This window comes from Diospyros lotus, chromosome 6, assembly GCF_014633365.1.
Source record: "Diospyros lotus cultivar Yz01 chromosome 6, ASM1463336v1, whole genome shotgun sequence".
NCBI classification, from domain to species: Eukaryota; Viridiplantae; Streptophyta; class Magnoliopsida; order Ericales; family Ebenaceae; genus Diospyros; species Diospyros lotus.
In genome coordinates, this window is record NC_068343.1 from 7,941,975 (window position 1) to 7,969,278 (window position 27,304).

The 27,304-nt window shown below is 40.5% G+C and overlaps 1 protein-coding gene across 2 annotated transcripts in view; it reads left to right on the forward strand.

Moving 5' to 3' along the window:
- Positions 1 to 908: 908 nt before the first annotated feature.
- Positions 909 to 27,304, forward strand: part of LOC127803824 (ATP-dependent RNA helicase eIF4A) — a 31,617-nt gene continuing 5,221 nt past the window's right edge. Inside the window, exons 1-7 of one of the 2 annotated variants that reach the window (XR_008023579.1) lie at positions 909 to 1,059; positions 1,148 to 1,196; positions 1,348 to 1,485; positions 14,159 to 14,392; positions 26,594 to 26,633; positions 26,723 to 26,820; positions 26,979 to 27,063. Coding sequence is in view for 1 of the 2 variants with exons in the window: in XM_052340364.1 (XP_052196324.1) it covers positions 1,001 to 1,059; positions 1,148 to 1,196; positions 1,348 to 1,485; positions 14,159 to 14,392; positions 26,594 to 26,633; positions 26,723 to 26,820; positions 26,979 to 26,996 (636 nt within the window). In the remaining variant the exon portion in view is untranslated. Of the gene's footprint in view, positions 1,060 to 1,147; positions 1,197 to 1,347; positions 1,486 to 14,158; positions 14,393 to 26,593; positions 26,634 to 26,722; positions 26,821 to 26,978; positions 27,290 to 27,304 lie in introns of those variants that run through there. The other variant, XM_052340364.1, reaches the window with a different exon arrangement.

The following is a 27,304-nucleotide window of genomic DNA, read 5'->3' on the forward strand; positions in this document are numbered from 1 at the left end:
AGAAATTGAAGAATTTGAAGAAATAAGAATTAATAGAATAAAACAAATATCTCTCTGTCTTCTTCCTCTTCATTCCCGTTCAACACTTTCATTTCCTCTCTTCTCCTTTCTCAATTCTTCTTCTTAAATTTTCTCTTCTTCTTTACTTTTATTTAGTAAATTTTAACTGTATTTTTTTATCCGGTTTGGTCTTCTGGTATAACATAGCACCACTATTCTATGAAGTGAGTGATATGAATACAACTAGAAAAAATTAAGCATTGAGGGTTCGTGTGGCACGCACATATGAGACAAATACATGTGAAAATAAAAAAAAAAATGTCTATCATTGAATGCATATTTTAGAATAAAGAGGTTGGTTATCTTTTATTTTTTTTTTCCTGTTATCGTGTAATTTTTGTATTTTTTTACGCATTGCTTATTGTATTACATGTTAATTTAGGTTTATTTTCTATACGGTTTTCGGGATAAAGTTATGTATTTTTTATTATTTGTCTACCCTTGAATGTATATAAGGAAATCTTTCAAAATTTATAATCATTTTGTTGTATTCTCATAATTGTAACACGATTATTTTGTTTATTTTTTACTTATTTATTGTGGTTTTCATTTATTGTAATTACTAAATTATACAACTTTCACTTTAACGATTTATTTTTTATTTTTACAATATCCATGCATCGCATGGGTAATCCACTAGTATTATATATGCAATTAAAATTTGTTGGCATGAAAGTGTAATATTATATATATAACAATTAAAATTTGATAAAATAAGTTGTAATATTATATTTAATTTTTTTTGTAATCCTATCGATTGTAATATTACATTTAACAACTAATTATAATATTACTACGTAATAAGTTGTAATATTACATTCAAAAAATTATGGAATACTTCTGCAGAAGCTCGGCAAGAAGTTGCATTAAGTTGCATTGCTCTGAACCTGTCCCGGGGGAGGGAGAGAGAAAGGGGCTTTTCCTGGTTGTATCAGAGCAGATGGCGACGGACGTGGTTGAAGCGGCGTCGCCGGCATCACAGTCGCCTTCCCATTATAGGTTATTCAGATTTTATATTTTTGCATTTCTGCCCTAATAATTTCTGATGTTGTTCGACTAACCTAAAAACCTAAATTCACCCTTGCAGTCAACCACGCCACTTCTACCTTGCAGTCGACAGACTCCACTTCAAGATGGTCCTCTCTCCCTCCTCCACCCCCCCTCTCTCTCTCTATATATATATACATATATTTTCTGTATTTCAATTCAGATTGCTAATAATGGTGATTCTTGTGGCGTTGTTTTCCGAAATGTTATGTACTACTACTCAGTTGGCTGAATTGGCAGGAGACTTTGGTGGATTTGTTGGGGATGGCCGGCCGGCGGCCGTCTCTGCCGATGGTTGTGTGCTGCAACGCTCGCGACGACCTTGATGCTGTCTGCTCGGCCGCATCTAAACTATCCCACATTTCCATGGCGTCTCTGGTACTTCTTATTCTTTCACTCAATTGTTTACTTACGTGTCTGTTTTACAATGAAAAAATGGTTTGTGCATCAATGACAGTAGAGCGTGGGTCTGAGAAGAAGGGCATTTGGGAACTTCCTTACAGAATTAAAAATTATCCAAACATTTTATCAGCCCGAAACCAGGTTTTCAAAATTAAATAACACGAAGTAATCTTGCTGGATCTAATTAGGTAAACCGAGTATCTAGTGATTATCCAAATTCAATCAACTTCAGATTGGTGTTTAAGTGGTTTTCTTTGTCTTTTATTGGTTAAAAGTTCATTAGAAGGCATAAAAAAGAAAGGGTGTGACCCTGCACACGGGAGTTTTCAAATATATTTTCAATGTTAAATGGTAGCCTTTGTGCGTAGTTTAATGCACTCGATAACAATCCATATTCACGCACACATATGTTTGATCTTTGCACTTAATGAGGCATTCAAACAAATGATGATCGCTAGTTTTATACCAAATATTGTTTTGCACCCATGATTGAGAAAGAGCCACATCATGCTATGTCATTTTATCCTCTATTTGCTTAGAATTGAATGGTACAAATAATTTGTATGTAGAACTCAAAGTCACCATTGCAGACCCTCAACCTAGTTACCTTTGTACTCAGTAATTGGTGCATTAAGTCTTCATCGTATACAATTACATGACTTATGACATTCCATACTGTTGTTAACAAATTCTCATTCAATTCTCGTTCGGAATGAAAAAAAAAGGAACAAAACCAAACAACAAAAAAATGTTCAAAGAGGATGTATTTCGGAACCTTGGTGTATTTACACATATATTTGTCATGTAAATGAAAAACAACAACAATCACAAGCCTTAAACGTATAACTATGTCCTCTACAAAACCATTATATTAGATATCATGTTTAATGGTTTTCCACCAAAATTTCCTTGATTTTCCCTTACTTGTTTTGCTATAAACTTCCTCCATTTCATTATTTCATCTCATAGGTGCATTTACCAGCCTTCTTCACATATCCAAACCATTTTAGTCATGTCTCATGCTCTTATCTTTAATAGGCACCGCTCTGACCATCTTATGTATAACCGCGTTCCTTATTATGCCTTTTCTTGTATGGCTATACATCCGCCTTAACATTTGTATCTTAATTATGTTCATATGTTGCAGATATTGGTATTACTTGCCCAACATTCTATGTTATGTTGTTGATATTTAGGACTGTTTAACCGAAACCAACCAAAGAGAATTCCCTCTCGAATACTTAGAAACTCGCAGAAACAGAAACCGAATTAAAGAATCAAAGCAAAAACAGAAATGAAACAGAAATAAGGAAAGATAAAACAAACCAAAGAGCCAAGATTTATCCTAGTTCGGAATGCCTTTGGCAAACCTACATCCAACAGTCAACACAAACAACCTTTATTAGGATGAAAAATGATTAGTACACCAAGCTTCTAAACACTCATCTATCTTTCCGAGTACAAGCACACATTCTCCCAAGAAATACACAAGACTCAAATCGCCTTTCTTTTCCTCAAGAACGGAAACTCCTCACTCAAACATAGACAAAATCAGAAGCTCTCTCCTATGTGTTATTGACTGCCTACCTCGCCCTCCTATAAATAGAAAGGGTGAGATTCCCAAGGTAACTAACTACTATGGGAAAATTACAATTAGGCCCCCAAAATTACAAAGTAATTACACTTATATTTAAAAGCCCTAATTGATCTAAAACTTCCAGCTGATAGACTTCAACATTTACTGATCTTCTACCGCATCAAAAACTCTAGGCAAACTCAACATTATGCAATAAAGATGATCTTATAGTTGTTAAATGAACTTACCTTTTGACTTTAAAGAGATTTTATACTTTCATAAAATGTTGGATGCATTTTTTCTCCAATTTAACCAACTTGCCTTGATTCTATTAGTAATATCCTCAATAATCTGCTATTCCTTTTGAACAATTGATTTAATATTTTTCTTGGAATAACTTGATCAGTCCTACGATGACATCATCCTCACTTATATATATCTGGGAAATGTCTCTCAAGGGGCATGTAGCATGATGCCATTATTCATGTACACACACACACATGCGTATATATTATCTGTCTAGGAGACTAGGATATTGTTACAAGTTTGGATGATAGGTTTGGAACACTGAAATAGGCTTCTCATTGTGACAAAATGTTATGGTCCATTGCAAGATATGAGACTTATCCCACATTGGAAGTTCAGGCTTTTGGTGTGGGGTTTATAATCTCTTGGGCACCCTCCCTTTAACAACTAGCTTTTGAGGGTGAGTTCTATCAGAGAGTTGTAATAGTGGTATCAGAGCCAGCCCCATGGCTCCCAGTGTAAGCGAGCGGCGACAGAGGTGACATCGGCACTGCAGTGTTCGCCCGAGACTAGCAGAGGCAAGTTCACAGCCTGCCGTCGTGGGCACCGAGCTGCGGAGCGTGGTGGTATGTTATGGTCCATTGCAAGGTATGGGACTTGTCCCACATTGGAAGTTCAGGCTTCTGGTGTGGGGTTTATAATCTCTTGGGCACCTTTCTCTTAACAGCTAGCTTTGGAGGGTGAGTTCTACCTGAGAGTTGTAACACAGAAGCTATAAGAACTTGTTTTCTCTTATTCTTATTTGATTTTTTCTTTCACAAACCATACCTCGAGAACTGCATGTATATATATATATGTATATATATGAAGTTTGTATACATTCACTTTTATGTTCTTTCCTTTTGAGATTGCCTTCTGCTCTAATCTTTGAGAGACTCTTGACACATTGTATTGAACCTGCAATTTGCACGCATATTGTTGGATCATGCAAGACAATAAAAGTTCGTTGATCTAAGAGGTTATATACATCTAATGAGTTTTAAGGGATTTGGCTTATTTGGCCCCAGCGGGTTGGGCAGGTTGTTTAAGAGACAGTTGGGGATATGTTGCTGAGGATATCCCAGGAGCAATTTTTGGATTTTTGTGTGGCTTCCCCAATCTTTAGTAAAAATTTGAACCCAATGAAGTGGTCTATTATTTATTAACCTGAATATAATGTAATTATTTATTAGAAGGGACATTAATTTGTGCTTTAAGTGATTAGAACACAAGTAATTTCAATGAATTTCCACCCATATTATGAGGATACATCCTATGAGTGCCTTGTCTCAAGAAGTAGCTTCATAGTTATTTGTTTTGATGGCTAATGCGTCTCCCAATGGCAAGGATCGTAGCTAATGAATAAAGGAAATTCTAGGAGAGAGATGGTGCTAAAGGATGATGGCGTTGAGTTGTGCAACTAGTATGAGGATGTTGTGGTGATAGAAGAGTATGAGGAGATTAGGTCAACTATGCTGGAAGTTCTTTGAGGTTATTTGGTGGGGGGGGGGGGGAAGCGCATTGTGAGGATTGTGGAGTAAGAGGTAAGGTTCCGTTGTTCTTTGCCTTTCCTTCTTAGTTTTATGGGGTGCAATGGGTCTCCTAAGAAATGAGAGTAGAGTCAAAGAGGAGTAGGGGTGCTACTCTTGTGGTTTTCTGTCTGGATCAATTTGCCGATGCCTAATCAATAGGGGCCAATTTTATGGAGTTGGTGTGCGCTTTAAGTGTACACAAGAAAATTGGGCGCCAAAGTTGAAGGTTTGTAGTGGTTGGGCCAGCGCTGTCCAGTTTTATAAGAGCCCGTCTTTGGTGAATGGGGAGAGAGGAATGGACAACTTAATTGTGTCAGTAATTGTCACACCCTAGGGTTGAGCTAGGGTATGGAAAAGGAATTGGGAAGATTAAGAGAAGAATTTGGAGGGAGAGATATAGCAGGAAGGATGAAGAATATTCGAGAGAAAGGGAGAGAAGATAACAGAAAGTGATAGAGAGATAACACAGAACATTCAATTCCTCAACATGCCTCCATCCTACAGCTATGGCTTAATATATAGCCTCACAGCCACGCACATGCACCCATTTGCAGTACACACACAATTTTAACTGCCTCTAACTACTGGACAAATGTTCATAACAGAAAATAAAAGACAAAATTACAATAGCTACCCTTGGGATGTGACAGTAATTAACCTCAAGTTCAAGGGCTCAGGTGGTTGGTGAATGGTGAATAGAGGATTAACGCTATTGAGAGTAGCTAGAGTAAGTTGTAACACCGAGGAGTTGGCTAGAGTGAAGGTGAAGTGTGTAGTAGGTGGTTTCCAACCATTTCATTATCAGCTGAAATTGGCGGTTTACCTATGAGGTACTCATTTGTTGGGGGAGGGGCCTAGATATCCTTAATAAATTGAGTTCTAATGTTGATTAGAGGGTGAAGGAGCCATTAGGGATGAATTTGAGGGAGTTGTGTCATGAAGCAAGCGGATGAGAAGACATTTCCAATGGGTTATTCCTTGCAGTCTCTTCTTTACATGGCAAAGCATGGGACAAGTGGGACTTTGTAATTCGTAGGTAGAAAAAGCATGGTGATAGGTAAGAGTTTGGACAAGGGTGCAACAATAAGAGATTCTTTAGTTCAAAATGTTATGTACCTTGTGCCTGTGCCAAAAATATCTTGTCACCTAAGAGATGCATTATAGCCCATTTAAGTTTTCTCAATCTTAAGATGTGTGACTACCAGATCTTAAGATAGTTGGGCTCTTGCATGTGAGGGTAGTAATTGTGGGCCTATTGTGAAAGTTTAAGCCAAAAAAATGTTGGCCAAGTTGCTAGGCCCCATTCTTGCTAATTGAACCAGAGGACTTGAGGTAAAAAAAAGAAAAAAAAGGAGAATGGTGGATTTTTATCAGTAAGCACAACAATGAGGTGATTTGGCCTGACTTTTGATGAATCTAAGGCTTAGTCTAAATATTTAATTGAGATGGATCTTTGGCTTGTTTAAAAGGAGATGAGACATTGTTAGGGGCTTGTGGAGGTGTGTCTAGGTTGTTTGTAAAGGAACTTGAGGGTGGTGGGTCTACGATGAGATTGGGGAATGTTTGTGGGATTTCTCTCCTTATTTGACCTTTGAGGCAAAGTGGAACTTAACCTTCCTTTCCTCAAAATGGTGCTTGTTGGAAATCCGAGATGATGAGATAACAAGCTATCTTATGATAAAGATATCTTATGGAAGAGACAAGACCACATGGAGCTAGCTGAAGATAAGGATAAGGAAGATTGAAGAAGAGCTCCTAGATAATAGGAGAAATTGTAGGAGCTGATATTATAAGAGATAATATGCAACAAATAATAATAGGCTGTCTAACACGAATACAATTTAATGAGTTTGGCTGTTTCTTCCAACTTGGTTTTTCTAGAAGCTGCAGTTCAGGGTTTGTTTAGTGCTAGGCAGGAACCAAATGCCATGTAATTTGATTGTTAAGTTATGGAATGATGAAAGGAAAATGGCAGTATAAAAGGCAACTAAGGAGGCTAAGGATTTACTTCTCTAGTTGCATCTTGGTAGAAATGTCCCTCCACCAATTTGTTATTTATCTAGGTTGGTAGGGGACAAAAGTTTGTGTTTATTGGGGACTTTGGGACTTAAAATCATGTTGATTATCTTGTTGGGAATTAGTACCTAGTGTGTTATTCTTTGTGCATCTAGTTAGCTTTGTTTTGCTCTCTGTAGTTTTTGGCTGTGTAGTCAAAGGGGAGAGCTTTGCTCACCTAGATGCTTAGGCTCTTCAAAGCTCCATGAAAATGCCTCATCTACCACTAGGTGAGGCAGACTCAATTAGGCGATGCTAGGTGAGTGGCTTAGATGAGGCAATGGGCTTCAAAGGCGCTCACCTAGGTGTTACAAAGAAAGGTAATAAAGGATTGATCCTAAAATGGAAAAGAAAGGAGATGACTGCCAATTCATTGTTATTGTTCACGTGATAAATATAAGTTGCTTTCTCAATTTCTTCTCTCTTCTTTTGTCAGCATGACATAGGTCACAAGAAGGCAAGTCAGGGAAGAGTTATAGGAGGTAGGCCAAAGCTCTAACAGGGTCCTGTAAGGCAGTTAACCTTCCAGTGTTGTTGTTTTGATGGTCATTCCTCTTTCTTGTTCGCCCCCTCTCTAGTATTTTTGTGGATTAGTGATGCATAGATGCGTAATCCCTATGTTTCTTCTCATCCGATTTCTAGTGTGTTGCTTTCGTTAGGCTTATAATTGGGCTATTGATGGTTATTATATGACACAATTAATTTAGTTTCCGGTCAATGTGTTCATTCTATATATGTTTTATAATATACTACATTTTTCATATTTTTTAGTATTGTTATTGCTGCAGCACTTCTCAATGTGCTTCATCAAGTGGAAAGTGGGAAAAGAAAAGATTCTACTTGAAAATAATTTTTGTTTGAACATTATCTCATTTTGCAAGATCCCAAAGTTATTTGAAACATTTTTAAAAGAATTTAGATTTGAGAGTTTTTTTAGATGTTTTATATGCATTATCTGATTATGCTGTCATGTTAAATATGTTTATTAGTTTTTTGCCAATTTTGTGCCTTGTTTCACATAGGCGAGCACTTTTTTGGCACCTTGTGCCTCAGGCAATATAATGCCATAGCACCTTAAGGGTGACTTTCGTATTTGACTACCTTGGTTTTTGGAGCTTCATGTGGGCTTGTTAGTGAAGAATTTGGAGAATAATGAACTTCTCTCCATTCCTTTGATTGAGAGGTACAATTATGTAGAAGTAGGAACTTCCAAGTACAACTTAAGAAACCATACAACATAGGAAACTACTAAATACAACTTAGGAGACTGCCAAAAAAGAAAAGTGACTTTCATCATTAATTCCATTGGATCAGAAAATCATCCTTGGTTTATGAATTAGGAAACATATCAGAACAACTGGGATTCTACACTCCCCCTCAAACTAGGTTATGTATGTCAAGCATACCCAGCTTTGACTTCAAATTGTTGAATGTATTTCACGTTAGAGCCTTTGTTAGGATATTAGCAATATGAAAAGTACTTGGAGTATAGATCAATTTGACAATCCCTCCTTCAACCTTTTCTCTTATGAAGTGTCGATCCAATTCTATGTGCTTGGTTCGGTCATAATGAACCGGATTCTTAGCAATGCTTATGGTGGCCTTGTTGTCATAAAGCTGTCTCATAGAGGTGTTGGATTGAACCTTCAATTCCCTAGGTAATCTCATAAGCCATATACCTTCGCAAATTTCATGGGACATAGCTCAGAACTCTGCTTCTTATGACCACTGTTTGTTTTTTACTCGTCAATGTAACAAGATTTCCCCAAACATAGGAACAATACCCTGTGGTTGATCGTTGCTCTGTTATAGACTCAGCCCAGTCTGCATTAGTGTACACTTCTACATCTCTATTTGTAGTTTTCTTGAAGTAGAGGCCCTCTCCTGGGTTCTTTTTTAGATACTGGAGGATGCGATGGACTGCTTTAAGGTGAAGTTTTGTAGGATTATTCATATTTTTGCTTACCATTTCTACTACAAATTTGATTTCAGGTCGGGTGTGGGAAAGGTAGATGAGTTTCCCCACAAGCTGTCGGTATCGTCCTTTGTCTGTGAGTGAGTTTCCTTTGATTTTACCCAATTTGTTTGTTGAGTCCGTCGGAGTATCTGTTGGTTTGCATCCAATCATTCTTGTCTTTTTTAGTAAGTCTAAGATATACTTCCGTTGAGAAACAAAAATTCCCTTTCTTGAGCAGGTTACTTCCATCCCAATGAAGTACTCGAGGAATCCCAAGTCCTTTACTTCAAACTCGTTGGCTAGGAGCTTCTTTTTATTACTAATTTTTTCACTATAATCTCCTGTGATGATGATATCATCCACATACACAATGATGATAGCCCTCTTCCCCTCTTTCGAAAATTTCACAAATAAGGTATGATCGGATTGATATTGTAGAAATTCATACATTTTAAAACTTTGGTGAGATGATTGAACCATGCTCTAGGAGATTGTTTGAGTCCATATAGAGATTTTTTAAATTTGTTGACTTTCCCACTCCTGCCTTGATTTTCAAATCCTGGAGGGATTTTCATATAAACATCCTCTTCCAAGTCACCATTCAAGAAAGCATTCTTGATGTCGAGTTGGTGAAGAGGCTAGTCCAAGTTTGTTGCCAAAGTTAGTAGGACTCGTACTGAATTCAGTTTGGCTACAGTTGCAAACGTCTCCTTGTAGTCTATGCCATAGGATTTGGTGAATCATTTCGCAACCAGGTGGACTTTGAACCTATTTAAGCTTCAATCTGCATTGTATTTTATCGTAAAAATTCACTTGCGCCCAACTGGATGTTTTCCTTTGGGAAGATTAGTGATTACCCAAGTTCCATTCTTTTCAAGTGCTATAATTTCATCTAGTATTGTTGGCTTCCACTTGGGTTCCCTAAGGGCTTCATGTATGTTTTTTGGAATCTGCTCATTGTCAAGTTGAGTAGCAAATGCATGAAAGGTTGGTGACAACTTTTTATAGGAGACAAATTTGGCAATTGGATATTGGGTACATGACCTTATTCCTTTCCTTAGGGTAATAGGAATGTCTAGATTAGTAGGAGGCTCATAAATTTTGGCTTCAAGTCCAGGTTCACAAGTTTTAGGTTCAAGAGAGCTCTTACTTATGTTAATTTCGTGGTCCTCGAGATTTGGATCTGATTCTTTGTCATTGTTTAGAGGTGTGCAGTCCTCTACATCCTTCTGAGTTTTTTGGCACCTTGAGTAAACAAGTAGCTCCTTAGGACCAGCTGGCTGATTTTGAGAGATTGCAGTAGTTGGTTGAAGGACCAAAGAAACAATATTGTTCATGAGTATGATTCCTCCCCTGAATATCATTTTTGGTGTAGAAGGGCTGGTTTTTGAAAAAAGTGACATCCATGGAGCTGTAAAATTTCTTGGTAACTGGTGAATAGCACCTGTATCCCTTTTGATTTGGTAAGTAGCCAAGGAAAACACATTTAAGGGATTTGGAATCAAGCTTGCTTCGGTGTGGCTAACTGATGTGAACAAATGTAGTAAAACCAAAGACTTTCAGGGGAATGGAGGTGAATATTCTGGTTAGTGGGTAAAATTCATGAAAAGTTAGATATGGAGTCTTGAAATTTAGAATTCGAGAAGGCATTCTGTTTACAAGATAGGTGGCAGTAAGTACAGCTTCATCCAAAAAATGTTTTAAGGATATTGGATGCCAACCTAAGAGATAGAGTACCTTCCAAGAGGTGTTTGTTTTTTGGCTCGACAACTCCATTTTATTGTGGAGTGTCAACACAAGAGGTTTGGTGGATAATATCATGTTGATAAATAGGCACTGAGGGTACAATGGAAATATTCTCTTCCATTATCAGTTTTGAGGACTTGAATTTTTGCTTGAAACTGAGTTATAATCATGTTGCGAAAAAATTGAAATTTTTTCCCAACTTTTGATTTTTCTTTCATCAGGAACACCCATGAGAGTCTAGTATAGTCATCAATGAATGTGAAACCAGAGGGTTCCCAAATATCACTGTATATCATGGCAAAAGGGTGAGAAGAATTGTAAGGAAGGCTAGAATATGAGGCACGGGCATGCTTGGAAAGTTGACAAATCTCACATTGAAAGGTTCCTGCTTCATCATTGAATAAAGAGGGAAACAATGTTTTGAGATATATAAAGTTTGGATGCCCTAATCGATAGTGCCACAACATAATTGGACTATCAATATTAATGCTAGAGTTCAAGGCCATACATAGTCTTTGTGATGGTTGGGGTTTGTTGGCATCTTTGACTAGAAGAAGGTAGAGTCATGCACACAGCCTAGCACTGCCAATCATCTTCTTTGAGCCTGATTCTTGAAATTCACACAGGTTGGAAGAGAATTTAGTGATGCAGTTTCTCTCTTTTGTGAATTTTGCTCACCGAAAGCAGGTTACAATTGAGGTTAGGGACACAAAGAATAGATTCAAGGTTAATTTTTTTAGAAATCATAACAGAACCTCTACCCCTTACTTGAGAGAGAGATCCATTTGCTATACGAACAGTGTAGTTACCATGACAAGGGTTATAATTGCTAAACAAAGACAAATCTCCTGTCATATGGTCTGTTGCCCCGGAGTCAACTATCCAAGATTTTGGATCTTCCCGTTGGACAGTTAATGCATGCAAGGAGTTACCTTTTTGGATGATTGAACTAGTTCCCATGGGGGCATAAGTGCTCTGGAGGGTTTGTTGTAGCATCTTTTGGAGGACTTCTAGTTGTTCTTTGTTGAATGGGTTAGTCTCTGAAGTATTTTGAGACTCAGCCATGTTTCCACGACCCTCTCTTTATTGTGCCGGCTTCCAATTTGTTGGTTTGCCATGTATCTTCCAGCATGTGTCCTTTGTTTTTCCAATTTTCTGACAATGCTTGCATACTGGTTTATTCCTTTGTTGCTTGTCTCAATTAGTTTGAGCTCCTTGAATTGCCAGTGTAGAGTTTTTAGCATGAGAGAAAGAATGCTGTGTGCCTAGCATTACTTTCTTCCATCTTTTTTCCCGGCAAATTTTTGAGAAGGCTACCCAGACATTGGGAAGGGGCTTGATACTTAGGATTCTTCCTCTCACAACGTCTAGATCCTTGTTGAGCCCGAGAAGGAATTAGTAGACGCAGTCTTTTTCAACAATTTTCTTATATTGTTAACCATCTTTTGAGTACTTCCAAACCTTCTCTTCAAGGATATCCAATTGCTGCCATTGTCGAGTCAAGGCATTGAAGTAGTCTGTCACTAAGAGTTCTCTTTGGTGTAGCTCATGCAACACATTTTTTATTCCAAAGATCTTTGAGGTGTTGTCAACATTGGAATAAGTCTCCTTGATTGCATCCCATATTTCATTTGCCATTTTGTAATTGTTAAATCATTTGTCTTAGATTAGTTAAAAGGCTTGGGAGGATAGTGGTCAGGGATGTATTCGGTTAGTTAGTTTTCGTTAGGTTGTTTAGTATTGTAACGGTTTGTTGGTTTGTTACCTTGTAATGTCCACCCTTATGTATTATAAATAGGGGGTCGGGGGGTCTCATTTGAGACACAATTGTTTCTCTATCTTGAGTGAAAAAGAGATCGAGTATGTGTTGTGTGCGAGAGAAAAGTAGTTTGCTTCTTGTGTGTGTTTGTTCTACTTCTATTTGTTTTCTATATTATGTTTTTTCTCTTTTGTGTGTGGAGAGTTTCCTACTGTTCGTGAGAGTTGAGAGATTGATTGTGTGAGGTAGAAGACTAGGATTACAGTAATACATAAATTTCTCACCTGTTTCATTCGTCATGGAATTTATTAGCCATGACATGACCATACCATTTTCTACCTTCCAGATCTTGAAGATAGGGTCGGTTTCTTGAGGTTGCACAGCAAATCCAATGAGGTAATACTCTTTGCCTCCCCCATAGACAAACAACATGACAGATTGCGACCATTGGATGAAGTTCTGGCCTTTCAACTTGTGTCTAGTAATATGAAGAATAGGGCCTTTAGGAAGACTAGAACCTGGTGTTGCTGCTCCTCTAGATCCGGATGATATGTCAGAGACCGAGTTCTCACCTCCACTAGTCATGGTGGCGTATTTGGACAGGATCAATGGTTCAAATTAAATTTCTCTGATACCATGAAGAATTTGAGGAATAATGAATTTCTCTCCATTCCTTTGATCGAGAGGTTCAATTATATAGAAGTAGGAACTTCCAAATACAACTTAGGAAACTACTAAATATAGCTTAGGAGACTTCCAAAAAGGAAAAGTTGACTTTCATCATTAATTCCTTAGGATCAGAAAATCATCCTTATTTCTAGAATTAGGAAACAAATCAGAACAGTAGGGATTCTACAGTTAGGATATAATGAGCCTTTTCTTTTGTACTTCACCCGTTTAACCGTGGGAACTTTTTTAGTTTATTTGCTTAACCGATCAAAATAACAAACTTTCCTTGAGACTATTCAATAGGCTACAACAAGCCCTATGTGGTGACTTTTTAGGGATACTAATTCATAATTTCTACCCTGTTAGGCACAAAGCACAAGCTTGGAGTGATCTTGTCAATCAGGAGGCTAAGTTATTTTTTTTTTTGGGGGGGGGGGGGGTGTTTAGGGTTGTGAGGGTGAGGATTTGGACTTCTTAGGACCTGAGCATGAGATTGTTGAGGGTTAGAATATCATACGAGACGGAGGGAGGCTAAAAACTGACTCTGTATAAAAAAAAAGAGTAGAATATAGTGGGAATATACCTGGACTTATTAAAAAAATATGTGGAATATAATGGGAAGATTAAATGAAGGGAAAACCTTAACACTGTCACTGTATTTGCTAGTCTTTTAATGAGTTGTAAACAGGGCTAGCTTTATATTATAATTTAATGAATGATGAAATAATCACATATTGGAGACCAACGAAAGGAAAATCATGCAGGCATTGTAAAACAGAGAGCTGTATAATAGAACTTTGTTATTCTGTGAAGACAAACATTTTTCTTTTTTTTTTCCCGGGGGGTGGGGTGGGGGGAGAGTGAAGGTATGGGGAAATAGTTTTGAAATAGTGCATTGTACTAGAGAAAAAATTAGTTTGCATTTGAAAATAAATTGAAAGGGGAACAGTTTTCATATCTCAAAGCTTCTTATAATCATTTTTAGTGTAACATTGTTTGAAATGATATTATAAGGTCCAGCACTGAAACAAAAGCTAATTCAATATGCAAAATTTTGGCTGTTATCTCAGTACAGTGACTTAGCTGAAGCAGAACGTGGGATGATTTTTGAGAAATTCAAGCAAGCAACAATGAGGTGGAATCAAGATGCCACTCTTCAATCTGGAGATGGCATTGAAACTGGGAAAGACGAGCAGAAGTCTCACTTGATTGTTGTAACAGATGCTTGCCTTCCACTTCTTGCTTCTGGGGAAACACCAATGGCTGCCCGTGTTTTAGTAAATTATGAGTTGCCAATGAAGAAGGTAGGTTTTATTTCTTCCTTCCTGCCTTACTTATCTGCTACAATACCAGGCATTCATTATCCTGTTTTCTTTGTTTATTGTCTGATGAGGAAATGTGGGATTAAGGCTTGTGATTGTTGTTTTTGTTGTGTTGTCTAGTGAGGAACTGGTCTGTTTCACCAACATTATTCAATATCTGGAGAATAAATGCTCTGTTTCACAAGCATTTTAGCCAAATTTAGATCACTCTGTTATCGCATTGTCAGTTTGTGAATGAATTTTTTATTACTTGCTTCTGATATTGATCTCATTGGTTTACCAATACTCACAAGTATTTACTTAATAATAGAACAGAATGTTAGGTACAGGCACTGAAAGAGAGAATGGACAGGGTTGTGATAGAGCACCGATACATCACACATATTAGCGTAGGGGTAAGAAGGGAAGCAAGAGGGCAATTGAGGAAAAGGATACAGGGGTAAAATTGTCATAGACGGTTAGGAATAACAACCTCAGGTAGCTGTAACCGTCAGGGGAATCTCTATAAGAGAGAGTGGAAAGAAGAGAGAGGGAGGAAAAAAACCTGAAGAAGATTCTGGGAGAGCATGCCCTCTCGAATTGGCTCTCGTTTTCTTTTTTCTGTTCTTCTTTGTCACGATCCTCGCGTGGCAATGGTGAGATTTCCAACCTGGGTGGGATTGGAATAGAGGCTGCTCAATCAGAGCAGTCGCCGAAACGAATTTGAGAGGAAGGAAGAGAGAAAATAGAGGGAGAGAGAGAGAAGAACGATAGGAAGAAGTAGAATTCAGTGACTTCTTAATTCATGCTATCCAAAGCTAGATAACTGACTATAAATAGGCTGCCCAAGGGCAGATTCCCAGCCCGGCTGTTGCAACAAACAGCCAGCTGGCCACATGCACAAAATATTTCATTTGTCCACTTTGCTAACAAGGAAATGCTGAAATAAAAAGTTATAGCAACATAGCTAATGCAAGAAAATTAAATTGGCAGTAATATTGGGTATTAGAGCTGGTGACGCGTGACAATTCCTCCCCCGTTAGCCCTTTCTTGTCCTCAAGGAAGGCGGAGGAGGCTGGTGGACCTTGGAAACTGCTGCAGCAGCTGCGGTAGGTATTCCCATGTGCTCTCTTCCTCTCCTGTGCCCTGCCATTTAACCAACACTTGTATGATAGGTGCCCCCTGCCTGTAGATGACTCGACGATCTAATATCATCTCCGGCTCCACTAATCTCCTTACCTCTTTAGGTAGTTGTGGCAGCAAAGGACTCACCAGTTGTGGTCCAGCTGACTTCTTCAATAGCGAAACATGGAAGACATGGTGGATGCGAGACTCCTTTGGAAGTTTCAGTCGATAAGCCACCCGACCAACCCTATCAATTATGGGAAATGGCCCGAAATACTTTGGCTAAGCTTCAATACAGGCCTGGACGAAATGGATTTAAGATGAGGATATCGTAGCCTTAGGAAGACTTCCTCACCCACTTCGAACTCTTGGTCACTTCTTCTGCGGTCAGATATCTGTTTCATCCTATTTTGAGTAGATGCCAACTCCCTTTTTATCTGCTGCAATACCCTTTTCCTTTGCTGCAGATAATCTTCCACTTTAGCCACTGTTGAGTAATTCCCCACAGCCAGTAGTAAGGGCGGTAGGTACCCAAAAAGAGCCTCGAATGGGGACATTTTGAGTGATGGTTAGAATTGTACCACCATTGTGCCATTGGCAACCACTTATGCCACTCTTTAGGGTGTAGGAAACTCATGCATCTTAGATAAGATTCCAAGCCTTGATTCACCCTCTCGGTTTGGCCATCCGTTTGAGGGTGATAAGCAGTGTATATGTTCAATCTCGTCCCCAAGGCCTTCATGAGCTCTTGCCATAGAATACTGGTAAACACTTTGTCTCGGTCGAAAATAATAGTCTTTGGGACCCCATGAACCTTAACCACCTGGTCCAGGAAGACATGAGCCACATCTTGGGCTGTGAAAGGATGTGTCAGCCCTATGAAGTATGTGAACTTTGTGAGCCTGTCAACCACTGCCAAAATGCTGTCCTTTCCCTCGGACTTTGGCAACCCTTCAATGAAGTCCATAGAGATGCTTTCCCAAGCTTGGTCCGGAATCGGTAGAGGTTGTAGAAGCCCAGGATAAGCTACCGTCTCACTCTTGCACCGCTTGCACACCTCACAGGCCATGACAAATTTCTTCACCTTTGCTTTAAGATCTTGCCAATAAAACAATTGTTTTACCCTTAAGTAGGTGTTCTGCACTCCTGAATGCCCTCCTAAGGCTGACTCATAAAGGGATCGTAGTATCCTCTCTTTGAGAGCATCATCATCTCCAACCACTATCCTCCCATGGTATCTCAACACTCTTCCACCCAAGCTATATCCATCCCCCTCCTGGCTGCTTGTAGCAACTCTTTCCAGTATCTGTTTAATCCTTGCGTTCCCTTCGTAGTTGTCAATAATTTCCTTGCACCACTTAGGAACTACCGTGGTTATAAGGGACACTTCCCCAACCTCATGACACCTGGACAAGGCATCGGCAACCACATTTTCTTTCCCTTTTCGGCACTGGATCACATAATCCAACCCCATCAGCTTGGACATCCCCTTCTTTTGCAGCTGAGTGTGCAATTTCTGTTGTAATAAGAACTTCAACCTTTCATGGTTGGTTTTAATTATAAACCTCCCTCCTTCAAAATAATGTTGCCATTTATCAATGGCCATTAACACAGCTAGGAACTCCTTCTCATAAATGCTTAACCCCACATGCCTTGGTCCCAGTGCACTGCTAAGAAAGGCCAGCGGTCTCCCTTCTTGCATCAATACTGCCCCAATGCCAGTTTCACATGCATCTGTCTCCAATACAAAAGGTTTGCCAAAATCAGGTAGCCCCAAAGTAGGTACTCTACTTACCACCTCCTTTACCCTTTCAAAGGCCATGTCAGCTTCTTCACCCCACTTAAACCCTTCCTTTTTCAAGAGTCCAGTTAAAGGCTTGCTAATGACCCTATACCCCTTAACAAATCTGCGGTAGTAACCTGTGAGGCCCAAGAATCCCCTTAAGGCTCGGACTAACTTGGGTTTTGGCCAATTCAACATTGCCTCTATCTTGCTTTGATCGGTGCTAACCCCATTTTCCGATATCACATGCCCTAAGTACTCCACTTAGCCTTGATTAAACACACATTTAGACCTCTTGATATAGAGCTGATTGGATTTAAGGATCTCAAAGGTAGTTTTAAGGTGTTTTAGGTGAGTTTCAAAAGAGGGGCTATAGATAAGTATGTCATCGAAGAAAACTAATATAAATTTTCTTAGGTAAGGCTCAAAGATTCCGTTCATTAGTGATTGAAAGGTGGCAAGGGCATTAGTGAGCCCAAATGGCATCACTAAAAACTCGAAATGTCCATGATGGGTTCTAAAGGCTGTTTTAGGGGTGTCTTCGGGTTTCATCCTTATTTGATGATAACCTGAGCGAAGATCAAGTTTAGAAAAGAATTTGGCTTGACTTAGCTAATCCAAGGGATCTTCCACCAAGGGTATAGGGAATTTGTCTTTGATAGTTATGGCGTTAAGTTGGCGGTAATTCACACAAAAGCGCCATGAACCATCTTTTTTCCTCACCAATAAAACCGGAGAAGTAAAGGGGCTATGGCTGGGTTTAATAATGGACTGTTGCAACATTTCCCTCACCATAGTTTCGATAACAAATTTCTGAATGGGTGGGTATCTGTAGGATCTCACATTAACATGCTCCGAGTTGGGTTTAAGATGGATAAAATGGTCAAACTCTCGATTGGGGGGTAGGCCTTTTGGTTCTTGGAATAGATCATTAAACTCAATCAACAATTTATCAAGTAAGACAGTGTTTTGTATCTGTTCCACAGGGGTGTCCGGAGCCTTGATGCTGAAATAGGCTTCTCCTGGCCTAGCACTGCCCGACGCCTCTTCTATTGACACAATTGAAAATAATTGCGTTAACCTACCCCACTTGTTCTTAAATACCTTTTGGAGCCTTTTTCCAGTTATCATCTTGCATACCCTTGCTTCCCTTCCTCCTGGTAGAGTCATTCTTCTCCCTCCTTTCTCAAAGGAGACTTCCATCCTATTAAAATCAAAGCTAATAGGACTAACTTCTTTCATCCAATCTACGCCCAAAACGACATCACATCCCCCTAAGCCCAATAGCCTCAAGTCTACCTCAAATGGTTCCCCCTGCATCTCTCAGCAGAACCCTTGGCATGTTGACTTACTTATTACCCTGCTTTCGTTGGCCACGGTTACACTCAGTGGTAGTGTACTGGCCAATTTGCACTTAAGCTTCCCCGCCATTCCTTCATCAAGGAAGCTATGAGTGCTTCCACTATCAATCAGGATCATTAGGCTGCAGTCCTTCACCTTCCCTTCAACCTTAATTATTTTATTGTTAGGGACTCCCTTGAGTGCATGTATGGAGATCTCTCCATCGTGCTCCCCTTCACACTCTTCTTCAGCAGCTTCTTCTTCACCTTCGTGTATCCCTTCCTCATCGCCTTCTAACAGCAGAATTTGTCTCTTACATTGGTGTCCAGGGAAATACTTGTCCCCACACCTATAGCATAACCCCGATAGTCTCCTTTGATCTCCCAATCGGCCACCATATGATGGGAATCCTCCTCCAGCCACAATCCTTGTCCCAGCATTCTCCTTGGTTGCTTCCCTAGTGGGGTTCCTATTTCCCGGAGGAAACGTTCCCAATCCCATGCTTTTCTGTTGTTGTTTCTGCTTCTTCACTAGAGCTTCAACCACCATCTCCTGTAGCTACGCGCTCCTGCTCGACCGTTCTGGGCTTCAATACTTTCACCATAGGCCTCAGTTCATCATTCAATCCGCTTAAATAACTAGACAAGAAGTAAGCTTCAGATAGGTGAGGATTATGGTGGATCATAAGAGATTTAAGCTCCTCAAACCGTTTTTGGTAGGATTCGACACTCCCAACCTGCTTCAGCTTATTAAACTCTTCAACCACGTCCACCATGCTTCTTTCCCCAGAGCGTTTATTCAATTTTTCTGCAAATTCTTCCCAAGTGTGAATCCTTCCCATTCCCACACATCCTTGATACCATGCGTCCACCATCTCGTTAAAATAGGCTGACACCAAAGTGATCCTCGCCTCTCAGGTATATTATACCATTCAAACACTCTCTCACACCTCTTGATCCACCATCTGTGATTGGCTCCCTCGAAGGTTGGTATCTCCATTCGAGGCATAGGAAACCCAGGTGGTTGGTGATTAACTTGGTCATCTCTCCTTCTCCTCACTGATCCTTCCATTTCCTCTTTTGGTTCCATCTCGTTTTCCTGGTGGTCGCTTCCTTGGTTCATTATATGGTCCCCCAGAATGGGTTCAGTTCTTCCCCTGGGAGGGAAATCAGGCGAGAGCCTTACTGCATGTTGTCTGGTGAACATCAACATAAATCGTTGCATCTGGGCTCCCAACTCATCCCGCACTCTCGCAATGGAACTATCCAACCTGCGTTCCATTCCTTCCATAGAACTCTCGACCTTGCGGTCCAATGCTACGATTGCTTCGTGCTCCCTCGTAGCTCCCAGCTCCAACTGATCGACTCGGTCGTGGAAGTTGACCAATGACGAGCTGACCTGCTGCAGCTGCGTCTCCAATCCCTTCATCTTAGTCCCGTCTGCCATTGGTTCAATGTTATCAGCCGAGAATCGGTGCTTTGATACCAAGTTGTCATGATCCTCGCATGGCAATGGTGAGATTTCCAACCTAGGTGGGATTGGAATAGAGGCTGCTCAATTAGAGTAGTCGTTGAAACGAATTTGAGAGGAAGGAAGAGAGAAAATAGAAGGGGGAGAGAGAGAAGAACGATAGGAAGAAGTAGAATTCAGTGACTTCTCAATTCATGCTATCCATAGCCAGATAACTGACTATAAATAGGCTGCCCAAGGGCAGATTCCCAGCCCGGCCGTTGCAACAAACAGCTAGTGGCCACATGCATAGAATATTCCATTTGTCCACTATGCTAACAAGGAAATACTGAAATAAAAAGTTACAGCAACATAGCTAATGCAAGAAAATTAAATTGGCAGTAATATAGGGTATTAGAGCTGGTGACGTGTGACATTCTTTCTTTCCTTTGTTAATTTTTTGGAAGTGAGCATTGTAATTCGATTGATATCTACTGATTGGGATAGGAAATTGGAGTTTTGAGTGGGGATTCTATCATTTTGGTATCAGAGAAATCGATCAATGGGGATGACTATTTCTAAAAGAGTGGGTGAGCTGGAGGGGCATATGGCGGGTTTATAGGATAGTATAGAATCGGTGAAGGCAGAAGTCTTGAGGGTGCAAAATATTGAAAAGAGCATGACGGGGATGATGGATCGATTCAACCTATTAATGGTGCGATGGGATGAGTAGGAGAGGGAGAGGAAGGGGAAGCGAGATGGGGAAGACCAACCTGCGGGATTGTCCTTGTTGAGGGAGGGGACGCCAGCGATTGGAGGGAGAAGTGGCGAAGGGGGCGACTGGGTTGATGGAGTCGGAAGGCAAGAGTACCGTGAGGGGCGCCTGGAGATGCCCATCTTCAAGGGAGATGATCTAGATGGCTGGGTCTTCAGGGCTAAGCGCTACTTCATAGTAAACCAGCTGACCGATGTAGAGAAGTTGGAGTCGGCAGCCTTAGGCTTTGAAGGAGGGGCTCTGTCTTGGTTTTAATTGGAGCAAAGGAGGCAACGAGTAAGAAATTGGGAGGAGCTTAAAGGGCTGCTGAGGAACCGATTCAGGGTTTTAATGGGAGTAAAGGAGGCAACGAGTAAGAAATTGGGAGGAGCTTAAAGGGCTGTTGAGGAACCGATTCAGGTCCACCCAAGAAGGGATCGTGGAGGAGAGGTTCATGGCCCTTTGACAGTGGGGAACGGTTTGAGACTATTGAATTTACTTTGAGACTCTAGCATCACCCATTGAAGAGATGCCCGAAGCGGTTTTGGAGGGACACTTTGATAATGGGCTCAAACCGGAGATCAGGGCAGAAATCAGGGTGTTGAGGCCCTTGGGCCTCGAGAATATCATGGAAATGGCTCAGCGGATTGAGGATCGGAATCAAGTGCTACAAGGGAATCGTTTTGGTTACGGCCCAAGTAAGGTAACCCCACACCCAGCTCCGATTCCTATGGGGTAGCGAAATTCCGGGTTCCAGGCCGCTAATCCTCCTAGGATAGTCGCAGCTAGCTTTTCTAATTCTCCAAGATCGCTGGTTAGCTAGAAGCTATCCACGCCACCCTTCAAGCGATTGAGTGAGAATGAGCTACAAGCCAAGCGGGCAAAGGGATTATGTTTTCGCTGTGACGAGAAGTATTCAATTGGGCATAGGTGTAAGAACAAGGAGCTGCAAGTGATGGTTATTTATGAGGAAGAGAGGGGAGAAGAAGGGACTAAACAAGATGAGGCAATGGAGGCTTTCGGGGAGTGGGCAGACACTGTCAAGGAAGGGGAGATGGTGGAGTTATCACTAACCTCTGTGGTGGGGCTAACTCCTCCTCAAACGATGAAGATTAAAGGAACAATAGAAGGCCAAGAAGTGATTGTCCTGATCGATAGAGGGGCTTCCCACAATTTCATAGCAGCTGATTTGGTGCAAAAATTGGGACTCGTAAGGATGCCTACTCGAGGATATGGGGTGATAATGGGCTCAGGAATGGCAGTGCAGGGGGCGGGAGTATGCAAGAGGGTCCCCTTATTGTTATAGAATGTGAAGAGTGTGGAAGACTTCATTCCTTTGGAGCTGGGCAGCTTTGATGTCATTCTTGGGATGAAGTGGTTGGCCACATTGGGAGAGACACAAGTGGATTGGGGTTCCCTGATCATGAGGTTCAAGGTGGGAGACACGACCATTACCTTACATGGGGATCCTAGCCTCAATAAAACTTTAGTGACCATGAAGTCCATGATGAAGGCATTTCGGAAGGGTGGGGAAGGAGTATTATTGGAGTTTGGCTGTTTAACGACTGAAGCAGTGGAAGTTGACATCCTTAACAGCTTGCAGGAGGTGCTGTCTGACTTCGAGGCAGTCTTTGAAGAGCTGTGTGGGCTGCCCCCGCACTGGAGACAGGATCATACCATCACGCTGTAGCCCGGGGTACCCCCAATTAGTGTGAGACCTTACCAATACCCGCATCTCTTGAAGATTGAGATTGAAAAAACTTGTTAGAGAGATGCTGGTTGCAGGTATCATCAGGCCAAGCATCAGCCCTTTTTCCATTCCAGTATTGCTGGTTAAGAAGAAGGACGGGGGGTGGAGGTTTTGCGTGGACTACCGAGCTCTAAACAAGGTAACTATTCCCGATAAATTTCCAATTTCAGTTTTTGAAGAACTTCTAGATGAGCTGAATGGAGCGGTAGTTTTTTCTAAATTAGATTTAAAATCGGGTTACTATCAAATACATATCGCACCTAAGGACATTCCGAAAACTGCTTTTCGGACTCATGAGGGCCATTATGAGTTTATGGTGATGCCGTTTGGATTAACAAACGCACCTGCTACATTTCAGTTTTTTATGAATGAGATTTTTAGGGAGCAATTGAGACAGTTTGTTCTTGTGTTTTTTGACAACATTTTGGTGTACAGCAGAACGATGCAGGAGCATCGGGATCATTTGCGTTGTGTATTGGGAATATTAGCTGAAAACAAGTTGTATGCCAATGCAAAAAACTGCAGGTTTGGACAGATGGAGATTGACTACTTAGGCCACATTATTTTGCAGCAAGGGGTTGCTGTGGACAATTCAAAAATTCAGGCGGTTATGGATTGGCCTAGCCCACTTTCGCAGCAAGAACTCTTTGGCTTCTTGGGACTCACGGGGTATTATTGCCGGTTTGTACGAAAATTATGGAAAATTAGCTTGGTTGTTAACGGAACGACTTCGAAAAGATAACTTCTATTGGGATGAGAGTTCGGAGCAAGCTTTTCAGTCCCTCAAGACAGCCATGACAGCTTTATCGGTGCTCACCTTTCTAGATTTTTTGAAGGAATTTATAGTGAAGACTGATGCCTCAGGGTATGGACTCGGGGCTGTATTGATGCAGGAACATATGCCACTTGCTTTCTTTAGTCATGCTTTAAACCCCAACGGTCGGAATAAGTCGGTCTATGAGAGGGAGTTGATGGCTATTGTATTTGTGGTACGAAAATGACGACATTATTTATTGGGGAGGAAGTTCACAATCCGAACAGATCAGAAAAGTTTAAGGTTCTTGATGGAGCAACGATTGGTGAGTCCGGAATGTCAAAAATGGGTGATGAAGTTAATGGGCTACAACTTTGAGATACAATACCGACCTGGCTTGGAGAACGCCGCTGCTGATGTGCTCTCCCGGTTTTCATTCCTAGTTACACTCATGGCTCTTACTGCTAAGAATTGGCCCAAAATAGCCACTTCCAACAGATCATCAGGGAGTTGCAAGTTGAACCTTCAAGTAGGCCAGGGTATTCCTTGGTGGATGGGCAGTCATTATTCAAGGGCAGATTGCTACTTCCCCCTAGTTCGGCTTTGATTCCTTTAGTGTTGAAGGAGGGTCACGATGGACAGCTTGGAGGCCACTCGGGTTTCTTGCGAACTTACAAAAGGCTGGCTGCTAATGTGTATTGGATAGGAATGAAAAAGGATATCCATCGGTATGTCCGCCAATGTCCCATATGCCAGCAGCACAAGTACATGGCTCTCTCACCCGGGGGCCTACTTCAACTGCTCCCTATTCCCTATCAAATTTGGAAGGATTTGTCAATGGACTTCATAGAGGGGCTGCCAAAATCTGGGAGAATGGACTCCATTCTAGTGGTGGTGGATCGGCTTAGCAAGTATGGGCATTTTATCAGATTGAAACACCCATTTACAGCAGCCAGTGTAGCAGGAATTTTTGTCAAAAAAATTGAACAGCTGCATGGGATTCCTAATTCTATAGTCTCGGATAGAGACAAGGTCTTCATCAGCCATTTTTGGAAAGAGCTATTTCGACTACAAGGCACACAGTTGAATAGGAGTACAACTTACCACCCCCAATCCGATGACCAAACAGAAGTTCTCAACAGGACATTGGAGACTTATCTTCGATGATTTGCCTCTTCTACACCTAAGGCATGGTACACTTGGCTTCCTTGGGCCGAGTATTGGTATAATACTTCCTATCAAGCTTCTTCTGAACTAACCCCTTTTCAAATAGTTTATGGGCGCAAGCCACCCCCACTTCTACGATTTGTAAAGGGTACTACCGTCATATCCGGGTTGGAGCAACAGCTAGTAGAGAGGGATGTAGTGCTGGAAGAGCTTAAAGGCCAACTGCTACGAGCACAAGCAAAGATGAAATCCATAGCGGATAAGAAGCGAAGGGACATTCCATTCGAAGTGGGAGACTCGGTCTACCTGAAAATTAGACCATATAGGCAAAAGACCTTGGCTGCCAAGTTAAATGAAAAACTATCACCAAGGTGTTATGGACCCTTTGCTGTGGAAAAGAGGATAGGGAAGGTAGCATACAAGCTGGAACTTCCACCCACATGTGCCATCCATCCCGTCTTTCATGTATCTCAACTTCGTAAAGCTGAAGGCACATCACCAGCAGCTGCCTCCATTCCAACACAATTGACAGCCGAGCTAGAGATGATGGTAAAACCAGAATTCCTATTGGGAATATGGCCGGACAGAGGTAAAAACTTGAGGGGCCTTGATGTGCTAATTCAATGGAAAGGGTTGCCACCCTTAGAAGCTACATGGGAACCGTACAATCAGATTTTGCAACAGTTTCCCGAGTTTCACCTTGAGGACAAGGTGAATCTTATGGACGGGAGTCATGATAGAGCACTGATACATCACACATATCAGTGTAGAGGTAAGAAAGGAAGCAAGAGGGCAATTGAGGAAAAGGATATAGGGGTAAAATTGTCATAGACGGTTAGGAATAACAACCTCACGTGGCTGTAACCGTCGAGGGAATCTCTATAAGAGAGAGTGGAAAGAAGAGAGAGGGAGGAAAAAAACCTAAAGAAGATTCTGGGAGAGTAAGCCCTCTCGAATTGGCCCTCGTTTTCTTTTTTTCTGTTCTTCTTTCTCTCCTTTGCTAATTTTTTGGAAGTGAGCATTGTAATTCGATTGATATCTACTGATTGGATAGGAAATTGGAGTTTTGAGTGGGGATTCTATCAGATTGCCAAAGAAATCAGGGAGTGGTTCTACTATGATCTGAGTGGTGGGGATGCTTCAGCTAACTCGTACTTAGTAACCTTATGCTTTCTAATACATGGTAACATCTGTTAAATTGCCTTCGGCAAATCAGTTCTTTGTCCAAATTACACTGTCAGGATGTACAATACTTTTAAGCAAAACATCATCTGTGTTTTATACACAAATACTCATATAGTCTTGACTCTTGACGGTCATGCCATATTAGTTGGTTGAGGAGATGAGGCAATAATCAGTGTTGGTTGATGTGCTGGGTAATATACAATTGGTTAATGTTACTTTTATGACCCTTCTGGTAGAATGAAACATCTCTTGTACCTTCCTATATTAGCCGTAATGGTTGATAGTGGGCTTTGTTGAGTTGCTCTATGTCTTGTCAAATACATGGTTAAAGGAACTGCTCAAGGGTGATATGGAAGGAAACAAAATTTGTGGCCTTTTGTGGACAGTTGAGATTTCACTTTGCATCAGATGCCTTTCCAAGTTGAGTTTCTCTTATAACTATTGACTCCATCTTACGTTATACTAATTTAGAATGTGGAAGAGTTAAATGGAGAAAAAATATTAACAGCTTTATCTTTTCCTGTAGTGCTTATTTCCTATATAATACCAGTTAAAGTACATCTTAGCATAAACTAGCATATTATTAATTTAGTTAAGCTAATATAGATGTTGTATGAAGATTGAACTCTAATGGAGATCTCTATCATCAATATGTTTAAGGTCCTTCTTGTCCATATGTCCAAATATATGTTTATTTCATTGTAGTTCTTCTTACCTGCCTTCTCTTCTTGCCTTTCACTATAAGGTACAATGTGATGTTTTCTATCACTTTGCACCTTTTTTTGGTTCTCCCCCTTTTCATGGTCACGCATTTACCTTTTTTTTTTTTGACAATTCCATGGATCAGCAACTTTACCCTTCTTTGGTTCCTCTACGACATTGGTATTTGCTTGCAGGAAACATATACAAGACGCATGGCAACTTGTTTGGCTACAGGTTCTTTGTTAACTGCAATAATACTTCCTGGTTGTTCAATTGATGAAAATTTGTGTTTTTAATGTAATTGTGAATGAGTATGTACACAGATGGGATTGTAATTAACATGGTTGTTGGGGGTGAGGTGGTAACTTTGAAAAACATTGAAGAAAGCAGTGGCCTTGTCATAGCTGAAATGCCCATAAATGTAAGTTGACACCATTTTGCACGGTTCTCAGATTAAGTCTGATGATTTTGCAAAAAATAAATAAACAATAAATAAAATAAAAGGCTGGTGGAACTATACATTTACATTTAGTAATATCCCTTATACTAAACCATCCTGGACATGTGGTTGTGATGCAGATCTTTGAAATGCTGTGAACGCTTGCAATCTGGGAAATCAGTGAAAGGACTTCAACTGTACTCTTTTCGGACACTGATGGATGAGGTACTTAAGGGTTTCTAGTGCAACCTTTACATGGTTGTATGAACTTGACCTAACTTTTACATTTGGTTATTCTGATTTACTTATAATGTCATGTGAGAACTCCCTTTAGGAAATAACTTGGTCTAGCATCAGACTTCTTTTTGCAAGATCTGTGTAAAACCTATCTGGGAAAGTTTAGGGACACCAATTTGGCAAAAAATAAAGTAGAAAGGGTGTTCGAGACAAAGACCTAAAATACAGA